The sequence below is a fragment of the Archocentrus centrarchus genome, chromosome 20, assembly GCF_007364275.1.
Source record: "Archocentrus centrarchus isolate MPI-CPG fArcCen1 chromosome 20, fArcCen1, whole genome shotgun sequence".
Classification (NCBI taxonomy): Eukaryota; Metazoa; Chordata; class Actinopteri; order Cichliformes; family Cichlidae; genus Archocentrus; species Archocentrus centrarchus.
The window spans coordinates 13554743-13574803 of record NC_044365.1 but is presented as its reverse complement, the minus strand read 5'-3'; the positions used below and the strand labels follow the sequence as shown (position 1 = coordinate 13574803).

Below are 20061 nucleotides of genomic sequence, written 5' to 3'. Positions count from 1 at the left end.
CAAATGTTTTACATTTTGATCCAATGCACATGTTTATTTTAGAAATAAGATTTTTTTTAAAAAAGCTGGCAAAAATAGTTTGGACTTAAGAAAAAAAAAAGTCCCTATCAATCCTTTTCAACTGGTTTAATTTAAACAATTTAAACTTGTAACGGCCCCAGGTTTGGCTGGTACAACCTGTTTTTTTTCCTCAATTTGTTATATAGTTAATGTTTTTACAGAATTAAAAAAAAGTAATCTAGTGACTATGTAGCACATGCCCTCAGAAGCTGAATCACAGGTTTGCCTTTGCCTCTCTTTCTCTACTGCAACTGAACTTCTCACTGCCAATCCAATAATCAACCTTTCAGTGAATGCTTAAACAGTTTTATAAACCCCCATCCTGTCACACTTGGCTGACCCAGATCTGAGAAAATATAAGTACAAAGGCATTTAAAAACATGACATGGAGCAATTGCAAACCACACTCTTTATTCATGTGTAAGTAAAGGATACATAGTAATGACCTGGATGCAAAGCCAGTTCAAACATTCGTGCAAGTTCTTATCTATTATAAGTGTATTATAATTTCATATGTTACCAAAGCTATATGTTTCTGTTATAGTTATTCTCTTTGGCTAAGCAAAAACAAACTTTGATATTGATATTGTCCTTCAGATACAATGCAGAGCATATTTCTAACCAAAAGGTAGAGGCAGAATATAAAAGAAACACTCTGGCTGCAGCAAAGAGGGCCATACATGTATTACAAACATAACAAACCAACAGATGAAATTAGGTTAAACAGTGCAAGAAGATGGTGTTCAGGAAGGCACAGGACAAACAATGACTTATGTGAGAAGTGACACAAACAAAAAGGTGAAAATTAGAAATTTAGAAAATTTGACGCCGTATTTTTTTTGTTTGTTTGTTTTTATTGCTGACATTAAATGATGGGAACTCAGGGTGTGATTAGCAAAACGAAACTCTAGAGCAGGTATTCAGCACTGACATCAAATTCAATGGGACAGTTTAAAGTTAAATGTCATAACACTTTAATATTATGACCTCCCTCCAGTTGAGAAACGCTGCTCTAAATGATGCCGTGCTCACACAGGGGAGCAATATCGGCCAGCGAAGAGAATGCTCATGGAGGGGTTGTGCCTGATGAAGAAGAGGAAGGGGTGGTCGGCGATGAATCTGTCTGGTATCCTGGCACAGCGCAGCATCATGATCGCAGCAGTGGCAGCGGCAGCCTCTGTTCCCTCCTCGTTGACCTCCACAAAAGCCTTGTGTACGACTTTGGACAGCACCAGGTCGTTAGCAGGAGACATGCCTGTCACAAAATAAAGGGAAATTAAATGTTTTAATTATGTAGAATATGTGAAGGAATGCAGATTTAAGAGAACCGCAGCAGTCAAAGTGCAGGTTTTAGGCTCCTGGTTTTTCAGTTGACTAAAAAGATCCAGCATGTGGCACGATCCAGGAACACATCTTACCAGAGAAGTCACTTTTGCTCATGTCGAAAGCATCCACCATGCCCATCCTGACCAGGACATCCTTCATGTCATAATTCTCCTCCAGCTTGAATCGAGGCAGGCCCACCTGGACCTCAGTCTCATCCATCATATTTGGATTGGTCCACTCCACGAATTTCTCAAAGGTCAATTTCTTCTCCAGCTGGAGATGGAAAAAATAAAACGTTTCACCATGTATGCATCTAGTATGTTTCACTATCCAAGTCCAAGTGTGTGCATGTTATACCTTCTCCAGACCTGTTGTACTGTCCTCTATATTTTGGGGCAGGAAGATGAGCATGCTGAGTTCATTCCCTTTGTAAGGCAGCTCTAGGATCTGTCACACAGGGTTCAAGCATTAGAGTGAATATATAATAATGGCAATGCAACTCTTGACTTTTTTTATGTGTATTACAGGATAGCAATAAAAAAAAAAGCCCTTGTTAGTGATCTTAGTTTAGTACAACACATTTCCAGAAACATTAATGTAATACAATGACAATGAAAACAAATGGGACCGGGGCAACAAAGCAATGAAAGAAGTCAATAACCAGCAAGGCCACTTAGCAACAGGTCAGTGCAAAATATCATTAAATAATTTGGAGAGTGCACTGAAATCCCTGCACACAAGAGGCAAAAACAAAGATACTGGCCACAAACTTTGGGTGCTCAGACTGCACTACATTACAAAGATTACAGATATGATTTTGTAGTGAAAATAACTGCATGCAGTCTGGAGGACTTGAGACCAACATTGCCAGTGAACACAGTTCATTCCTGTATCTGCAAATCCAAGTTTCAATGCTACCTTCCTTTGGCTCCAGCACATTTAAGCTGGCCTCAGTCAAAGTGGAAACCAACTTGTTATATGTGCATATATGAATATATGAAGGCACCATTAACTCTGAACCTATACAGGTTTTTTTTCCCCTTAAACAGCCTGAGTGGCCATCCAAGCAAAATCATGTTTAGGGAAGCAAGATAATCTCACATCACAGACTGCTGCATGACTCCATAATAAAGAGCCCTGTCTGCAGTTCAGAAACTACCAGAAAGGTCTAAAAATATTTGACAAGTTGTATTTTTATTGTTTCGTTTGGGAAAAAAAAAAAAAGTTTACATTATTTGTAAAGTTATTATTTACACTTCAAATAGCGATAGTTGTAAATATGATCATCATATTCTCAAATCAAATTATAATACTTTGCTCAACATCACTGACAAAGGTCAAAATGTTGCCAAGAGAACAGGTGACGATACACTGCAATAACTAAATTACCTGACAGTTGATATCATGGACAAAGGTCAAAGGGAACTTGGACTTCTGGTGCATCATCTTCACTGGCTTAGTGTCATTCTGAAACCATCAAAAAGAAAAAAAATAAAATAATAAAAGGAAATTGTAACATATCACCAGCTGAAATTTGTACCTTGCCGCAGTGACGCAGAAATACACGAGTGTACTATCAATCAATCAATCAATCTAAAAATCGATGTTTGTGTCTACCGTGGCAGCGTACTCCTGGTTGACTGACAACAGCTTATAAAAGCCAAGTATCAGAGCAACTGCAGTTTGCAGCAAACCTGCTCAAGGAGAAAAGGAGGAGTTTTAAAGAATACTTGTTTTTTTTCTACTCCAGAAATAAAAACAGCCATCAAAGTGTGGCTCGCATTCATCAGGCGAACAGCAAACCAACAGCGCACCCCCACTTCTAGATGGCAGGGTGTCAGCGGTTTGCTGGTAAGTCACTCATAGTAGTTAGAAAAGCTGAGCTCTATCGAGGCTCGCTTTCGAATTAGTTCTGCTCTCTTTCAGTCACCTGATGGTTAAAAAAACCCCCCAAAAAAACAAACACTTTTGTTGGCCAGTTTGAGGCTTAATCACTTTTTATAACTCTGAGCAAAGATCAACATCTTAACACTTTTTACTGCAGTTTGTCACTGTTAAGAAACATCTGCTCAGATGGGAGGAGCCACTGAGAATGTGCGTGAGTGTTCATATGAACACCGTGTGACCTAAAAGCAACCTACACTGAACAGAGGTATCATATTTTCTTCTATGGAAATCGATGACTAACGTAAATTGGGAAATACTTCCTCCTAGTTTCATGTAATATTAAGTTTCCAGCAGATGACTTTTTCACAAGTTCCTGACTTTCACCGCTGTTGTGATGGGGTTTTTCTTCCATTACTATGTGTGTGTGTGTGTGTGTATATAAATAAGTGAAAATGAGTGCTCATGCAGCTGCAGTATTACCTTGTTGAGTCGAAACTGAGCATCACGTGTTTGATCCTCCTTAAACTGCTTGTTCCAGAGGCCCTTAAAGTAGATGGCGTTGACCAACACCAGCCTGGTCAGGGAGTTCAAGACACCCTCAGCCAGCAAATCCTTAATTTTACCTGAAGAATAAATGTTGACACCCATGTGAAGCAGCAGTACAGTCACCTGCAATAAATAAAACTACTGACATCAACTTCATGTGAGAAAAAAATGAAAGTTTTACCCAGCTATTTACCAAAACACTCCTACACTGCCACCAATCACGCTGCTCTAATACTATAAAAAATGTCTTCAAATTACAACCCACAACTTCTAACTTAATATCAGTGTGTGGGGAAAGTGGTCCACCTTGTGTTTGCTTCTCCACCCAGCTGTTGATGTTCAGCCTGGCAGCATCGTAGCTTTCGATGAAGTTCACGGCCTCCAGCTCAGCGTTGTAATGCTTCCTGGTTTTTCCCAAGAAATCCTGAAACCAGTGAAAAAACACACAAATTCCAATTATGTAAACAAAATAACTCATTAGCTCATTGCTGTCATAACTTAATGACCTCCCCCCCACAGACACACACACCTCAACAAACTGGTAGGACTGCTCTCCATACAGTCTGTTGGCAACACTGAGAGAATATGGAGCATCTGACTTGTTGAGCTCACTCAACAACTGGGCAAAGCTGCTGTGGACATCGTCACAGCAATCCTTCGTTTTCAGGCACTGTGGACAAAGCAGAAAGCTGTTAATAGAGACAAGTCTGCAAACACCATGAGACTGGTCTGACGGTTTCCTTGCCCATTTAAGGTGATGAGACAAAACTAAATGAGGTTTTACTTGGACATTGTTGGCTTTGGTGGTCCACAATACACACAAAAAAAAAAAAAAAAGGTAAAATAATCCCAATGTACTCAGCTTTAAATCGTTCAGTTTTAAGTGGACCGATTATGCTTTTCCTTATTTTCTGTGCACACTGCTACAGTTTTAGATGCACAAATTAAAAAATATATATATACATTTTATTAAATATGAGGTGAGTGTGTGTGTGTAGAGGTACTCCCTCAGGCTTTATATTGTTCCAAACATTTGGTGTCCAGTGGTTTGCGTATACTCTTGTGCTAAACTGACATCAGCTCAGCACAGATGTCCTCATGTCACCTCAGGCCTTGCCATAAGGTGGAGTTTAAAAGTACTGGGTGCCATTTGCAGAAGTCAGGCGAGGGGCAGCCAATCAGAGGAAAGTGAGCCTCTCTGTGAATCAGGTAAAGCTACTGAAGTAAAGTCTCAGACTCAAACTATGGAACTGAGCATAATAGGTCCTTAACCAATGACACAAGACTCATGAATACAGTGTTTACACACAAATTATTGCCAAAAATGAGACTGAAGAAAAAGAGAGAGAACTTGAACACCTTTAACCCTGAATTTAGAGAACCCAAGACCCAAGCTTTAACAAGCCTTTCCACGAGCATGAAGACTCACACCATCCCGCCACCATGTTGTCACTTATGTGGTCATCTTCAAGTCCAACTGTTCAATGAGAATTAAAGATAGTGTGTTTTTAAATGGTGCGCATCCAAAGTCAGTCATTTGTTCTAATCTTCCCAAGACAGCTGTAGGAAACAGGCAAAAGTGAATGTGCTCGTTTCCTAAAGCACTGATGAGCTGTCGTAGTTTTTTTAAAAAAAAGAAAAAAAAGGTCTAGTATAGTTTACAGCAGCTGCTAATGAGAGATAAAACACACGCCCACACACAGGTCATAAAAGGACACAACTACATTCATATGTATTATGTAATACTGCGGGGTGTGGAGGACTCACCACATACCCTTTAAACCTTTAGTAAATAGTTACACCCTTAGACTGCAGCTCTTACCTGATACAGTTCAAGACAGCAGCATAAACAACAGTTGCAAAGCAAAAACAAAGTCCAAACACAAGTGTGAAATGCTCTCTGAAACTGATATTTGTTTCCAAGGATGCCCTCACCACATGGCACAGTTAGATCAGCTGTTAGTAATATTTCCCCGTTTGTTAGTGTACAATTCCCGTATTGCTGCTTTGTTACCATCTTCTGCAGATTCGGCAGAGCAGACTGGACCTGCTGTTGCATCTGCATCGGTCCTGCGGGTGGACACCGAGGCTTCTTTGCCTTAGTGAAGCAGAGAACCTAGAAGTGCGATTTGAAGTGCTCACCGTTAAGGTCAACATTTGTTTCCATCACCAGGGTTATAATTTAACTTTACTTTTTAGACTCCTAATTAAAATGATCTTTTACACACGAAATATAGACCTTCTGTCAAATAACAGGCAGCCAGTTGACCTTGTAATAGGTCCCCGGATGGCCCTTCTCAGCTAAGAACAACCCTGCAGGAATTATTTCTCACACACACAGGGTCATATTGCTGTGCAGGCATAGCTAAGCCACAGTGTAATCACTCCCAACAATCTTGTCTGGTTGTATTCAACACACCCCAGGAACACCACAGTGGAGATCTTGGAACAAAAAAAAAAAATGCCATTTTCAGTTGATGGATGGTCGTACTTGTACCGGCTGGCAAAGAAACAATGGAAGCCAAACACAACCACTCTGTTAAATCTGGATTGCTCACATGAGACAGCAGTGGATTTATTGCGTGACTTTGTGGGGTATAATCCTTATTTAAACAGGCGATCTCATTCTTTAAAAAAATAGGTATGACAGAACTGCTTCTAAGTTCAGTTCTTACTAACGATGTCACAACTTAATCCAGACTAAATGACTGGCCTGCATTGTTTTGATCCAATGAATTCTAACCATGGTTACTTGTAGCTTAGGAGGTGCCTCTGCAGTGGTTATGCTTGGGAAGATTGTAGAGCAGCTAACTATACTAACATCTTGCAGCCATACATTAGCCACATTAAAAATACTGACTCTCATTACAAAGGCGCCTGTCAAGAGAACTGATGTCAGACAACAGTGTTGATGTACAGGAAGCAGCAAAATGGGCAGCATAAGCAACACAGATTGATATAAAATATTTGCAATGACGCTCTTCAGGGAATTCATTTAAACTTTTTGCTCTGAGTAATCTCTAATAAATCCATTCACAGCGTTATCATTTCAAATGACTGGATATAGGTCGAGGCCACATACCCACACCCACCGGCATGACTTAACTGGGTGTGACTTAGGAAATAATGTTATCACAATGTTCTTATAGAATCGTTAATTATGAATAACCCATGAAAAGAGGTCCTGACAGTGAAAGAGTCACGGTTGCCTCACAGGCTGGCCTGTGTGGTCTAATCTCTCTGAATAGCTGCTGTGGCTCATGACAAAGGCATCATACTGGGAGCTGCACACCTTCAGACCAGTCAGAGTGTGCAAGCTAGTGTCTGTCCACTGCTGCAAGTGAACGCTGGTGTCAGAACTGCAATATAAAGCAATGGGAGAAAGGCGTGTGGATGGCTTGGTGTGTTTAACTGGTTCTAGTTAAGTTCTGCTGGGAAATCTTGGGCCCCGACATTCATGCACATACCACAGAACACCTTCAGAGGTCTTGTTGTGCTGTGGCAGAATTAGGCAGTGCTAAGTGGGTGTTTTTAGTGCTAATCTGTGTATTTAGACAAAATTTATTGAAGTGCCAGTGCTCAAAAATCCGTTTTCATTCAGACATTCAGAATTGGAGGTGACCTCTAGTTACACACCGATTGAGAAATGACGCCCACATTCGCGCATTTCCAAACTGGACTGAATTATTGTCTTGATGTTTGGTGAGAAGATAAATGACAAGCTTGTGCAAATTCAGGTGATGTCGGCACTCTTACACATTTCTTATTCCTGTGAACAGACTGCAGTATTTGTCAAGCAAACGTTAGCCAATCACAAGATCACTGTCACAAACTGATTCATGTGAGTGCACTTTTATTTTTTTCACCCCAACTGCTGACAGTGTTGCATTTATTCTGCATAATGTGAACAATTTCCAAGGCAAACTTGCATTATACACTCACTTTTGCCTCGAAAAAACTGCCCAACAGAAAGTTTGTCATGTATAAAATCCTCATTAATACTCTCACTGGCACTGATACCAACACTACTGCTCTGCTTTGGCTGCTCTGCAAAAGAACCTGTTTGCTTACAACTACACAACCTTTAGGGACAAACCCAGGCAACTGACATGTGATTGAGCCAGAACAGGTTGAGTTTTAGCTCGCTGATTTGAACAGTGAACCCTTTCATTAGCTAGTCCCCGACCCTGTCAAACAACCAGGTTTATTCTAAAACTATTGCAAAGACAAAGAGAGAGGTCAGGAGACAGATAATACAGATAAATATAATCTATATCAACTGCAATGATCCTCTTGAAGGAATTTCTTAAGATTTTTTGCTTCACGTAATCTCTAATAAATCCATTACTCTTCAAAACCTTATCATTTCACATGACCAAATACAGAGGGAGGCCCTCTGTCTCTCACACGTATCTATAAGCATGCCTTAACTGGGTGTGGTGTGGCTTAAGAAATCCTTTTGTCTCACTGTTCTTACTGAATGGCAACATCCATCTACCTCTCCTGAATGTATCAGTGAATTGGTTTTACTAAGGCCCTTCTGCTGTTCATTTTAGTGTGGGGAATTCTCTAAAATCTCTCAGTATCTGTTACTTAACTTTTACTCTAACAATACAAGTACTGTCTATCTCTTTGAAATGCAGGTCATGCTCCGCAGTGTAAAGCCTCTTCTCTTTGAGGTGATAAAACTATGCACGTCTCTAATTTCATTAATGGGATGCAGCTTTAAATGTGTATTATTTCTTGCTTGCATGTCTTGAAACCCCCGAGTAAACAAAAAATGTGCTTCGGTGCCTTGTAATAAATTAGGGGCAATGCATTACTTCCACTCTGTAAATAAATGGGTTTCAATCATAAAGTGTAGCAGCCGCTTTCCATTCAGTGTTTCCACTTTGAGAAGTGCTTGCTTATGAAATCCAGGCAGTCAGACAAAAGGGCATGTCTGCTGCACATAAGGGGAACTGATAACCTGTGCAGATCACCTAGAGCTTTATTGCCCTTGCACTTCCATTTCATGCATTATGTTCCCCTAGTGACGCAGCACAGAGGTGACGCTCGTAAAAGCTGAACAGATCTCGTTCATTTTTGCTGACACTGAAAGCCAGAGCTACCGAAGCTTTCAAACTATCAAATTCAACGTGGATCATCGTGGAGCTTTAACGTTCAGCGTCGCTTGAAACAGCCTCTGAGAGTCGTTTAGGTAAATGAACGTGGTCATTTCAGAAAACAGAGGTTTGATGGTGTTTGGAAGGAAACTGCGTAAGTCAGTCCAGCAGAAAAAAATCAATGAAACACATCACAAAATGTAAGATAACAAGCTTCATAAGGTCAAATTAAACCAGGCCCAGCAGGTTGCAATGCCATTTTTAAACACAGGCATGTGGTGTGCCTGTGAGGGTGTGTGTAGTGTACCTCTGACATCTGTGTGACTGTGTTGCCACCGGCCCCCAGCATCACCATAGCCAGGGCCGAAGAGATGCTGAAAGGGGAGAAAAAGATGTTTCCCGTCTTGTTGTCGTCACTCAGCTGTTTGAGCAAAGCCAGAGAGAAGGCACTGTTGGCCTTGGACAGAGGGGTAGCTGATGCCATTGTATCTGCTACAAAGAGGAGAGAACAGAGCGTTCATTACTGCACCAAAGCAGAATCAAATTGAATGAAATCTAATTAAGGATCACTTTACCTAAAACAAACAAACAAACAAGCTAAACAATAAATAAATAAACAAACTGATTTGAGGAGTTTGATTGAAATTGCGTGCATCCTTGGTGGGGTGTGCGCAGATTTACCAACAGACTGCAAATATAACCAAACAAGATTTAAACCTTCACATTAGTCAGTGAGATATAAACGTCTGAAAGGATCAATGCCCCGCTTTCATTGCAAAATCATACCGCTATACGTTACAATATGACCACAGTCATATACACAGGATTTAATGTAGTATGGAGGCTGTATAAGCTGATCTTACGGAAAAACTGGGGTTTTCCATGCGTCTGCCAGGCGTTAATGTTGTGCCTTATTCGGGTAACACTAACTGTCTGCAGCCCGAATCATAAAAAACGCCTCCCAGAAGCTTTTTACTTACCAACAGGGGCTTTTCTCGGGGTCCTCGACTAATCAGGAGTCTGTCTGTGACGGGAAGTTTTCCGTGTGAAGTATCGCTTTTATTATTTACAAATCGTCACGCCCCACGTGAATTTCCGCGTTCTCAAATGTCACGTTACGGAATCCGAATGGGTGCAAAAAAGCTTTGTCGCTGATTGCCCAGCAGCAGCAGCAGCAGCAGCGCGTTTCGAAAGTTTTAGGGAAAGGGCTGTTTTATACAAAATGAAGTTCAGGCGGTGAGGTGCAGAGCCTGCGCCCCACGGTGCCGTCACAGGTGAGGGAGAACACCACACACTGCCTTAATAATATAAAGCAGGGCAGCACGGTTAATCGAATTTTGATTTTGATCGTGATTATGGCTTCCCACAATTAAATCAACATGACTGAGTGATACTGAAAACATTTGCTCCGACATCACTACACAAAGCAATAGCAAATCACCGCTTGACCACGTGCCTTTACCAGCCAATCACAGCCGTTCCCGGAGTGCGCACCTTGACCTTCCAGAGGCCTGCACTAGGAAGCAGGATTTTGTCCGATCCAGGTAACTTCGGGTTTAACCGTGGGGTTTCTGTACTGCCAAAGTGGTTCACGTCATGCCCAGGTATTTCATCATGGTAACTTATTCAGAATTATGGATCAACAGGTATGAAATCACCACCTACTGACTAATCAGTTCTCCAGAAAATAGTGTCCTTAATATTACCCACATTTAGCATGTAATTCTGCTGTCTTGTGAACAGTTGGTTGTTGAATACATTTCGTTGCACGGTATCTTTTTTCGAGTTTTTATTACACAATAGTCACTCTTGCACCTTGAATCTTTAACCTGGCAAAGTATGAAAAACTAAAACTAATGAAACTAACTTAAAACTAAGCATTAAACCTAAAATAAAACTAATAAAAACGAGCAAAACTGCTCTGAAAACAAACTGAATTAGAGAAAAAAAAAGTAAAAACGAACTACAACCAAACTATAATGTAAAATCCAAAACTATTATAATCCTGCTCTGTTGGTAACTTATTCAGAATTAGGGATCAACAGGTATGAACTCACCACCTACTGACTAATCAGTTCTCTGGTGCCATCATTGCTGGAAGATCCTTTGGATCAAATTTGCATATTGATGACATCTACATTTCAGCTGTTTTTCTTTACTTGCTCTCAGATCCTTAATCACCACTGAGGTTGTAGCTGAAAGAATAAAAACTAAAACGGTCTTTAAAACATTAATAAAATACTTAATTAGAATTCAGATTCTCTCATGTCTTCTTGAAAGCTCTGTTATATTCATGAGTCTGTTGATTTGCACCATCAGCCTTTTGTCAGCTTTCTTTCCTGACTTCAAATAGGCAAGACTTTACTCATATAGTTGATCTTGCCCAGTCTTGCTCCCACATTGATACAGTGCTTTTCCTCTCACAAACTCATAAACTGCTGATTTGTCTGTATTTTGTGTTTAACCTCTTCAGAATTTTCTAAGATTGTACTTTTACTTTCTGCCCATTCATCCATTTTTCCAATTCAGGGTCGCGAGGGTTGGGGGGCTGGAGCCTATCCCAGCTGCCACAGGGCTAATTACATAAAGACAAACAAATATTCACACCTACATCAATCAACAGTTAACCTAACTCCATCATGTCTTTGGACCATGGGAGGAAGCCAAAGTAGCTAAAGAGAAAATGCAGACTCCAAACAGAAAGACCCCAGACTGGATTCAAACCTAAGACCTTGTTGGGGTGAGGTGACAGTGCTCATCATTGCACTACTGTGCCACTCTAGGATTATCTTCTTATGTAGACTTTATGTTTTGCTTCTAGGAGATGCACTGAGGTCAGGTTTGTCTGCAAAGAAGTTTGAATTAACAGTAATGAAGCATGGTGGAAATGTGCCCGGCTGATTTCATCTTGTTACATTTTGGTACAATTTTTTAAAATTTATATTTTTCTACACTGAATTTATCTGAATGAGGAGGGTCAGTTTGATTTTGATGCAAAGATTTGTGCAAATGTAAAAATGTGAAAGCTCTGTTTATGTGATGGTACAATAAAAACTTTTTTTTTTTTTTGCTATTACACAGACTGGTGTCATGTTTTTCCTCTGTTTCCCTCTTTAGCCTGTGGAAAAATGTTGAGTTGGTGTTTCATTGGGTCATTGTGCAGAGATTTTATTGACATGAATCACGCTGGAGAATGGAAATAACAATGGAATTCCTGCCAACAGCCTGAAAATCATTTCTTTGTTCCCACACTTCTCAGCTATGCTTGTTACTTCCTGTCTTTGTGTTGTTGTTCTTGACGACTTGTTTTGTTTTACTCTTTTGTTGAGCTCTGATTGCTAGTTCAACAGAGGAAGAGATCAACTGATGAATAGATGATAAATTACCTTCAGTGTGTGCAATTCATGCTAAAGGAAAAACCTGCCATTCAGGTTAGCACAGCAAAAAGATGGGGGCAGTAAACAGTGAAACACTGAACTGCGTGATAATGCAGTATGTGTAGATACTGTTAAATCAGCAAAGGTTGTGTAGCTGTTACACAAATCTTCTCTTGTCCCATAGGAGTTACTTTCACCGGAGGTCACTTTGAATGTTGTTTTAAAACTGACCACTAGGAGGCGCAAGACTCCAACTATTCAAATGTTCAGTTCAACATTCAAACCATCAATCCAAGTCGAACAACCACTTATAAAGTACTGTGCAGAAGTCTTAAGCCACCCATCATTTCTTTATATTTTCCTTCCAAGGAGCCAGACTTTATTGTAATTTCTTAAAAGTGCTCTTGAGCAATAGTTTTCCAGGCTTTCTGAAGGTCTTTCAAAGTTTTTCTTTGGGTATTGGCTGTTTTTTTTTTTTTTTTTACTATTTTTAGCAGGTGTCTAACAATACATTGTTCACTCATTCAGATACATGAGAAAGAAGTCTTGGATTTCACCAGCCCTGCCAGACCAAAAGCCAGCTCAGAGATTACAAAGGAATAATCCAAGTTCCAGATATGTACAACAGGTCCTGGTGAGAACAAGTGCTTTACCAACCTTGTAAGACAGAAAGGCAACGCCTCAATATTTTGAATCAAATATCTACAAATACGTCCTGCTAACTTTGCCAGATGCAAAGGACAGTTTTCCAGGACTGCAGCAAACAGGATTGTCTGATTCTATTCAGAGTCACTGTTATCCTTCCATACAAAACACCCAAAAGGCCTCTTCCAATGTTTCTGGAAGAGCTTAGTCCTGATGTTGAAGGTGCTGACTCTCTGTAGCTGAGGCCTGAGGTTGGGGCTCCTCAGTGTTTTCCTTTTAACTTCTCCTCTGCCTTCAGTTCTGCTCTCTCTCCTGCTTCTCTTTGTAGATGAGCTGAGGCCTGAGGCTGAGGGAATAGCTTCTTCTAACCTCTGAGACACCAAAGGTGGACCTTTATCATGTTTTCCACTTGCATCTCAGGAAGCTGATATGGAGAACAAACATTCTGAGCAGCAGCAGGAGCAACAACCTCACCAAACAAGCCAATATTCCCTCCACAACTCTTCTGCAGGTAACTGCTGGATGAGAAGGGAACAAGGTTGGATGTCTTCAACAGCCTCCCCCTCTTCATCCATGGTATTGTATCCAGAATCCTAGCTGACCAAGTCATCCCAGGATGACGAGGACATACAATCAGTGGGTTCATCTTCCTCATCACCCTCTTTCACCTCATCACCCTCTTTCAACATCATCATAATCACCACCAGGGATGCCCTCGCCTTCATCTTTATTCTCATTCACAACCTCATCATCCTCTTGCTCTTCAGAAGTGAGAATTTTCTTTGTCGTCAAGGATCCTGATATTTTCTGGAAGCCTTTCTTGCTCAGTATGTTCAGTGATGTAGTTAAAGCCACCTTTGAGGAAACACATTTGAACAGCCCTAGAAATTTAACCAGCACCCTGTGCTAAAGCAGCAGCTGCAAACCCAGCATCTGTTACCTGTTGTTGTACTGCTTCACTTGGAAAACAAATGACAAGTAAATTCACATTTATTTGAAAATAAATCCAAACACCCCAACTGTTTGTGTAGGTATGATTAAAAATTTAACTGTCTAGAGGAGAAGGTGACAAACCAGTAAAATTTAACAACAAATATTTGTTTTTTTAGGCCAAATTCAAGATGTGTGGAGATCAAACCAAGTCATTCATAATTAAACACAACTGTTCTGGTAGAAGTAAAATCAAAACAAACTCCCTTTCAGCATTTTATTTTATTTATTTTTTTCATTTTGAGGAATATCTATAGAACAGCTAAATTTATCTTAAAACCATTGAAACAACCGGACAAAACAAAACAAAATAGCATTTTCAAAAGCCTACACAGGTTACTGATAAATTCTTCACAGGAAATTTAAGATATTTGTCAAATGATAAACAGCTGTATAACTTCTATGAAAGCAAGCAGAAAAAGACACAAAAGAAACAAACATGCTTTAAATTATTATTATTATTTTTTTTTTTAGCTTGTTGCTCTCTCCCAGAATCATAAAGCTTCTCTACTGGCAGTTATTCATGACAAAAGCAAAGACTCATAGTGCAAAGATGCAGAGGTGCTGCGTGTATAGAGCGGTGATTGTGAAGCTTCTTGAAGTGAACCTGTAGCCTTTTACTGTCTCACTGCTCTAAAGAGCACAAAGCTCACACGGGGCAGCAGAACCGGCCAGCAAAGAGGATGCTCATGGTGCTGTTATGTCTGATGAAGAAGAGGAAGGGGTGGTCTGCTGTGAAGTATTTTAAATTTAAATTGCCACACATACACTGCGCATAGCAAGTAGTTGCAGCAGCAGCCTCAGTTCCCTCCTCGTTCACCTCCACAAAAGCCTTGTGGGTAACTTTTGAAAGTACCAGATCTTTGCACTCAGACATGCCTGTGACAGAGAAGTGAAAGGACAACATTTTAGAATTCAGGTCCCTTCAAACTCAGCATAAAGCTCAGATCCTGCTTTCAAAATCTCACAGAATTATGATCAGCAAACAAGAACAATAATATCTGAAATAAGGAGCTGCATGTTCTTTTGGAGAAGTATTTCACTGCTCTGATGCTTTTTTTTTCTGAATACACTGTTTATATATCTGACATGGTGCTTCATATGTCTCACCAGAGAAATCACACTTTGCATCATCAAAGGCGTCCACCATGCCCATTCTCTGCAGCACTGTGTTCAGGTCATACGTCTCCTCCATTGTAAATCGAGGCAGCCTCACTTCAACTTCATGTTCTTTCATCTTGTCTGGATGAGTCCAAGCCACAAACTTCTCATAGGTCAGCGCCTTCTCCAGCTGGGATAGATACAATATCACTTAGTGGTGTGTGTGTGTGTGTGTGTGTGTGTGTGTGTGTGTGTGTGTGTGTGTGTGTGTGTGTGTGTGTCCTACCTTCTCCAGACCTGTTGTATCATCCTCTATCTCTGTAGGTAAGAAGATGAGCATACTCAGCTTCTTCCCTTTGTAAGGCATCTCTAAAATCTGTCCAGAAGAGGGTTTCAAACATTACTGCACACAAATCTATTGACACACACACAAACACCACAATCATTCAGCATCTCAGTGAAATCTGATTAATCCACTGATTTTATATATCTATTGGCCGATCATGTGATTGGTTACCTTGCAATTTACATCCTGAATGAACACAAAGGGAAAGTCAGTTTTCTGTACCATCATCTTCACTGGTTTTGTTTCTCTCTGAAAACAAGCAGAAGTTCTGTTTTAAATTAAGAAAGCACATTTGATCTGAAGAACAATTTTACTTACAGTTAAAAGTATTTTACATCCAAAAATGGATTACATGACTCTGAGTTGCAGCAAGAAAGTAAAACCTAAATAAAAGAGAAGCATTGAGTCATGCCTGTACATAGAGTTCAAAAGCAATGGATGGATGTAATTAGACAGTAACAGGAAATATTGTAGGAGCAACGATCCTGTGCATTACAGCAGAGATAAAATATCAGTTATAAAATTAGAAAAAAAAAACAGTTTTGTTTAATTTGGTGTCAGTGTTGCTCTGCACAGTTTGTACAGGTTTGAAGTGATTAATGATCCCATGACTCTGAGTGGGGAAAGTAGATCTATCACACTCATTTGTAACGACATTTTTATTCTGGCTTCTACTAAAGTAGATTTGCATGATTGACAGCTCCAAATGAATCTTATTTAGCTCACACTGGGCCTTCACACAATCTGAACCTAATTGTTTTAGCTCCTCCCCTTAGGGCTCTACACTCTTTAGGAGACCTTTCTTCTGATTGGCTGTTACCCTTTAAAAGATGGTTTGACCAGCAGGTGGGAGGGGCTGTGTACCTGAGATGACCATAATAATAATAATATCTGCTCTGACATCACACAGAGCCAAGAGCAGAAAAACTGTCTGAAACCGAACCTTTAGAACAGTCTGAGCTTTTGGGTCACAGCGATTACTCGTACATTTGCTGATCTCATTATTTGAAACTCGGTTCATGTTTAATATGACCATCCACCACTGCAACAGCAGATACACTCTATGCTGGTACACATTTCATAGACAGTATTCACTGTTTCCATGTGCAGTTTTACCTTGTTGAGTCTAAACTCAGCATCATGAGTTTCAATCCTCAGGAATGGTTCATTCCAGGTGCCTTTGAAGTAGATGGCATTGACCAGCACCAGCCGGGTCAGTTCACTCAGCACAGTTTCTCCAACCATATCTTTGATTTTACCTGGTGACCACATTAAAACCACATGGAAACTATGAGACGTTTTCATCCACAAATCTATGAAAACATGATGGACTCACACACTCTTTCAGCCTTTGTAGGAACATGGTGGGTTTAAAACTATGGAGGTGAACCCACGTTGACCAGTTTTCTGTACATATTTAAAGATAGAAGCAGGGATGCAACAGCTGCTTCCACCTAACTGGGCTTCTTTCTAGATTTCTTGACAGCAGTTGTGGGGTGTGACCAGGAAAAGTAATAAAGTGTACATCAGTGTGTGTACTCCACCTTGAGTCTGTTTCTCCACCCAGTGGTTGATATTGATCCTGACTTCCTCAGACCTGGTTATGAAGTCCACAGGCTCCAGCTCTGCTTTGTAATGTTTCCTGATTTGTTTGAAGAAGTCCTGAAACCACAGATGAAACACTGAATTCACTCCAGCAAAGTCAGCTAATGTCACTGATTCTTACTTCAGGCTAACATAATAAGCACAAATACATCACAAGAACCACGCACAACTCAGTACCAATCAATGCCACACTTTGAAATACTGATCAATCATTCACATCTAATCAAGATAACATCTTTGTTTAGTGGATTTAAAAGCTCTTTGTTGGCAGAATTATATTTTCACACTCACTAATTTACATGCTCGTATGTTAACTTGCTGCCTGCTCCATCAATCTTTATCCCCATCTATGTAACTTACAACAGTCCTCTCTGTTCATCTCATTTGATCCCAAACAATCTGAACAAAAAGGGATTTAAAAAAACAAAACACACACACACACCTCAACAAACTGGTAGGACTGCTCTCCGTACAGTCTGTTAGCAACACTGAGGGCAAATGGTGCGCCTGGTTTGTTGAATTCACTCAGAAGTTGGGCAAAGCTACTGTGAACGTCATCCTGACAATTCTGGGTTTTCAGGCACTGTGGACAAAGCACATCAGTGGATTCAAAGAGACACACTGAGAAAGAAATACTGGAACATGTTAAACTTGTTAAAATGGTATACATCACTGCAATAAATGAAGGTTTAGAAATATGGAAAAACTGAAATCAATTAGAAAAAGCATTTCCTGCAGAAAATGCAGTGTGAATGCTGAACGCTGAAAGATTGGAGCTGAAATGCTTAAAATATGTAAAACTTAATTTGCTGTAAAAGAAAAATTTTAAAGGTAAAGCAGCTGAAATGCTTAAAGTATCTGAATTGAACTTGATTTGCTCAAACTGCTGTTTAAAAACTAGGCAAACAGCAAAATTTGGAGATGAAATGCATCAAAATGAAGTAGACATGAAAAACACAAGATATCAGCAAACTGAGTATTACCTGAATAGTTCAAGGTCTTGGGGACCTGTTTAAAATGTGATTTTCTTTCTCAAGCTCAAAGTAGGCTGAACTAGTTAACTGTGAAAATAGGGTGGGTTTGAAAAGATTTCAAACCTCTGACATCTGTGTGGCTGTGTTGCCTCTGGCCCCCAGCATCACCATAGCCAGAGCTGAAGAGATGCTGAACGGAGAGCAAAAGATGTTTCCGCTCTGGTTGTCCTCACTCAGCTGTTTGAGCAGCTCCAGAGAGAAGGAGGTGTTGGCCTTGGACAGAGGAGTTGATGATGCCATTATACCTGGTACAAAGACAGGAGAACAGAGCACCAAGCTAGCTTAATTCAGGGCAATTAAGGTTTAGTTTATCAAATAAGTGACATGTTGGTGGGTGGGGGTGTGGGACTGCTATCGCTATTTTAGCCATTCATATCCAACTATGTCCGATAAAAGTGATTGGAAAATGATTGATCCTGTAGAAACAACAACCATTAAGAAACCAACTAAAACTGATTCCTCTCCCAAATCGAGCAAACCCATTCTCACTTACCGACAGGGACTTCTCTTCTGGTCCTGAACAGGCGTTTCTGTCTGGAGCTTCCGCATCCGCTCAGTACCACAGGGATCAAATTTCCCACATTCCGACTAGTAGGTGACCTGTTCTAGATCGGGCGTTGTTTTGACAGTTTACTAATTTTGCAGATGTTATAAAAATGAATAATCAAAAGGAAAATTGCTGCTCCAAGTGCAGGAGTTTAAGTATCTCAGTCTTGTTCACGGATGAGGGGAGAGGGAGGGGAGGGCTGGAGCCGCAGCTGCAGTGAAGCGGACGCTGCTGTCCGTCACGGTAAAGACAGAGCTGAGTTTATGTAGTGAAAACTTCCACAATGACACAACATATCTGTTATTTAGTGAACAAATCCATGTACAACCACAGACGTTTTCCCTCCTGTCCTGTCCGAACACAGGAGTGTTTCAGGTCACTTTGAACGATGCTTCAAATGGATCACTAGGAGGAGCAACACGCACAGACCTCAAACTTGAAATATTTCAGAGGAAGAAAACTGTGGGCTTTATTTGGGCAAATGGAGAGATTAAAAAGAAGACAGTCACAGAGCTGACAGTCATAAACAGCTGAGCTAAAAAAAAGAAAAAAAGAAATGAAGTGAAAAAAATAAACTAAAATCTCTCAATGTAAATCATACTTTTTACAAAGTAAAATACATAAAATATTTCACAAGTACTGATGTCATGCTGATAAAGTGATCATAACAAAAATATTTATAAGGTTTGTTATGTTTGTTGCATTGTAATCATAGACTGACAGACTGCTGAAGAAAGCTTAAAGCCTCCTGAGGAAGTAGAGGTGCTGATGACCAGACTGGAAGTGTTGTTGCCCCAGGTGAGGTCGTTACTCAGGAGTACACCCAAGTACCTGTAGCTGGGGACCACTTCCACTGCAGATCCTCCAATGTGCAGGGGGAGGAGGGGGTGTCTGGCTCTTCTGAAGTTTACGATCATCTCCTTTGTTTTTTTCACATTGATGCAGACATTGTTCTCTCTGCACCAACCACCAGGTGTTCCACCTCCTGCAGGACTCATCGTTGTTAGTGTTGCATCTGACCACTACTGTGTCATCTGCAAACTTCACAATATGTATGCAGGGTGAACAGAAGAGGGCTCAGCACACAGCCCTGAGGGGAGCCAGTGCTGAGGATGTTGGGAGAGGAGGAGACGCCGTGGATCCTCGCAGATTGTGGCCTGTTCGTCAGAACTGTGGAGCTGAGAAATGGAAATGAGTACAAAGTTCTTGCTTTCCTTATAGTCCATCTCTGTCTTCAGTCTGGTCCTGAGAAGGTGGGAGTGTCTGTGGATTATGAGGAGAGTCTGGTCCCCTTTTATGATTAGTAATGTTATTCTAAAAATGTTCAGGAAGTATTTGTACTCCGTTACTTCCCACCTCTGCATGTCATAGACAGTATTCACTGTTTCCATGTGCAGTTTTACCTTGTTGGGTCTAAACTCAGCATCACAAATTTGAATCCTCAGGAATGGTTCATTCCAGGTGCCTTTGAAGTAGATGGCATTGACCAGCA

General features: G+C 40.5%; 2 protein-coding genes across 3 annotated transcripts; both read right to left on the bottom strand.

Annotated features, from left to right (window-relative positions):
• Positions 1 to 454: 454 nt before the first annotated feature.
• LOC115799472 (leukocyte elastase inhibitor-like) lies at positions 455 to 10061 on the bottom strand. Of its 2 annotated transcripts, XM_030756648.1 has the most exons (10): positions 9905 to 10061; positions 9232 to 9416; positions 5834 to 5935; positions 4349 to 4489; positions 4126 to 4243; positions 3754 to 3896; positions 2776 to 2853; positions 1744 to 1833; positions 1479 to 1659; positions 455 to 1315 (listed from the first exon to the last, which is right to left on the bottom strand). In XM_030756648.1, exons 2-10 carry the CDS (start codon positions 9406 to 9408, stop codon positions 1089 to 1091), a joined length of 1257 nt encoding a protein of 418 aa, XP_030612508.1. In that variant the 5' UTR covers positions 9409 to 9416; positions 9905 to 10061; the 3' UTR covers positions 455 to 1088. The 2 variants fall into 2 exon arrangements, with proteins under 2 accessions (XP_030612508.1, XP_030612509.1); XM_030756649.1 differs by lacking the exon at positions 5834 to 5935 and having other exon boundaries at positions 1089 to 1315.
• A 4125-nt stretch (positions 10062 to 14186) lies between these two features.
• Positions 14187 to 18761, bottom strand: LOC115799311 (leukocyte elastase inhibitor A-like). The gene is made up of 9 exons (XM_030756406.1): positions 18516 to 18761; positions 18086 to 18267; positions 17431 to 17571; positions 16928 to 17045; positions 16500 to 16642; positions 15555 to 15632; positions 15324 to 15413; positions 15047 to 15227; positions 14187 to 14815 (listed from the first exon to the last, which is right to left on the bottom strand). Exons 2-9 carry the CDS (start codon positions 18260 to 18262, stop codon positions 14586 to 14588), a joined length of 1158 nt encoding a protein of 385 aa, XP_030612266.1. The 5' UTR covers positions 18263 to 18267; positions 18516 to 18761; the 3' UTR covers positions 14187 to 14585.
• Between the last annotated feature and the right edge of the window lie 1300 nt (positions 18762 to 20061).

What these genes read in the sequence shown, in the direction of transcription:
- LOC115799472 (XM_030756648.1), bottom strand. Translation starts at nt 9,408, where the DNA reads ATGGCATCAGCTACCCCTCTGTCCAAGGCCAACAGTGCCTTCTCTCTG. An exon ending in GGTGGAGAAGCAAACACAAG is followed by an intron (nt 3,897 to 4,125) that starts GTGGACCACTTT and finishes TTTATTCTTCAG; the next exon opens with GTAAAATTAAGGATTTGCTG. An exon ending in GAGCAAAAGTGACTTCTCTG is followed by an intron (nt 1,316 to 1,478) that starts GTAAGATGTGTT and finishes ATTTTGTGACAG; the next exon opens with GCATGTCTCCTGCTAACGAC.
- LOC115799311 (XM_030756406.1), bottom strand. Translation starts at nt 18,262, where the DNA reads ATGGCATCATCAACTCCTCTGTCCAAGGCCAACACCTCCTTCTCTCTG. An exon ending in CAGCCACACAGATGTCAGAG is followed by an intron (nt 17,572 to 18,085) that starts GTTTGAAATCTT and finishes CTTTGTCCACAG; the next exon opens with TGCCTGAAAACCCAGAATTG. An exon ending in CTGAGTTTAGACTCAACAAG is followed by an intron (nt 15,633 to 16,499) that starts GTAAAACTGCAC and finishes GCTTGTTTTCAG; the next exon opens with AGAGAAACAAAACCAGTGAA.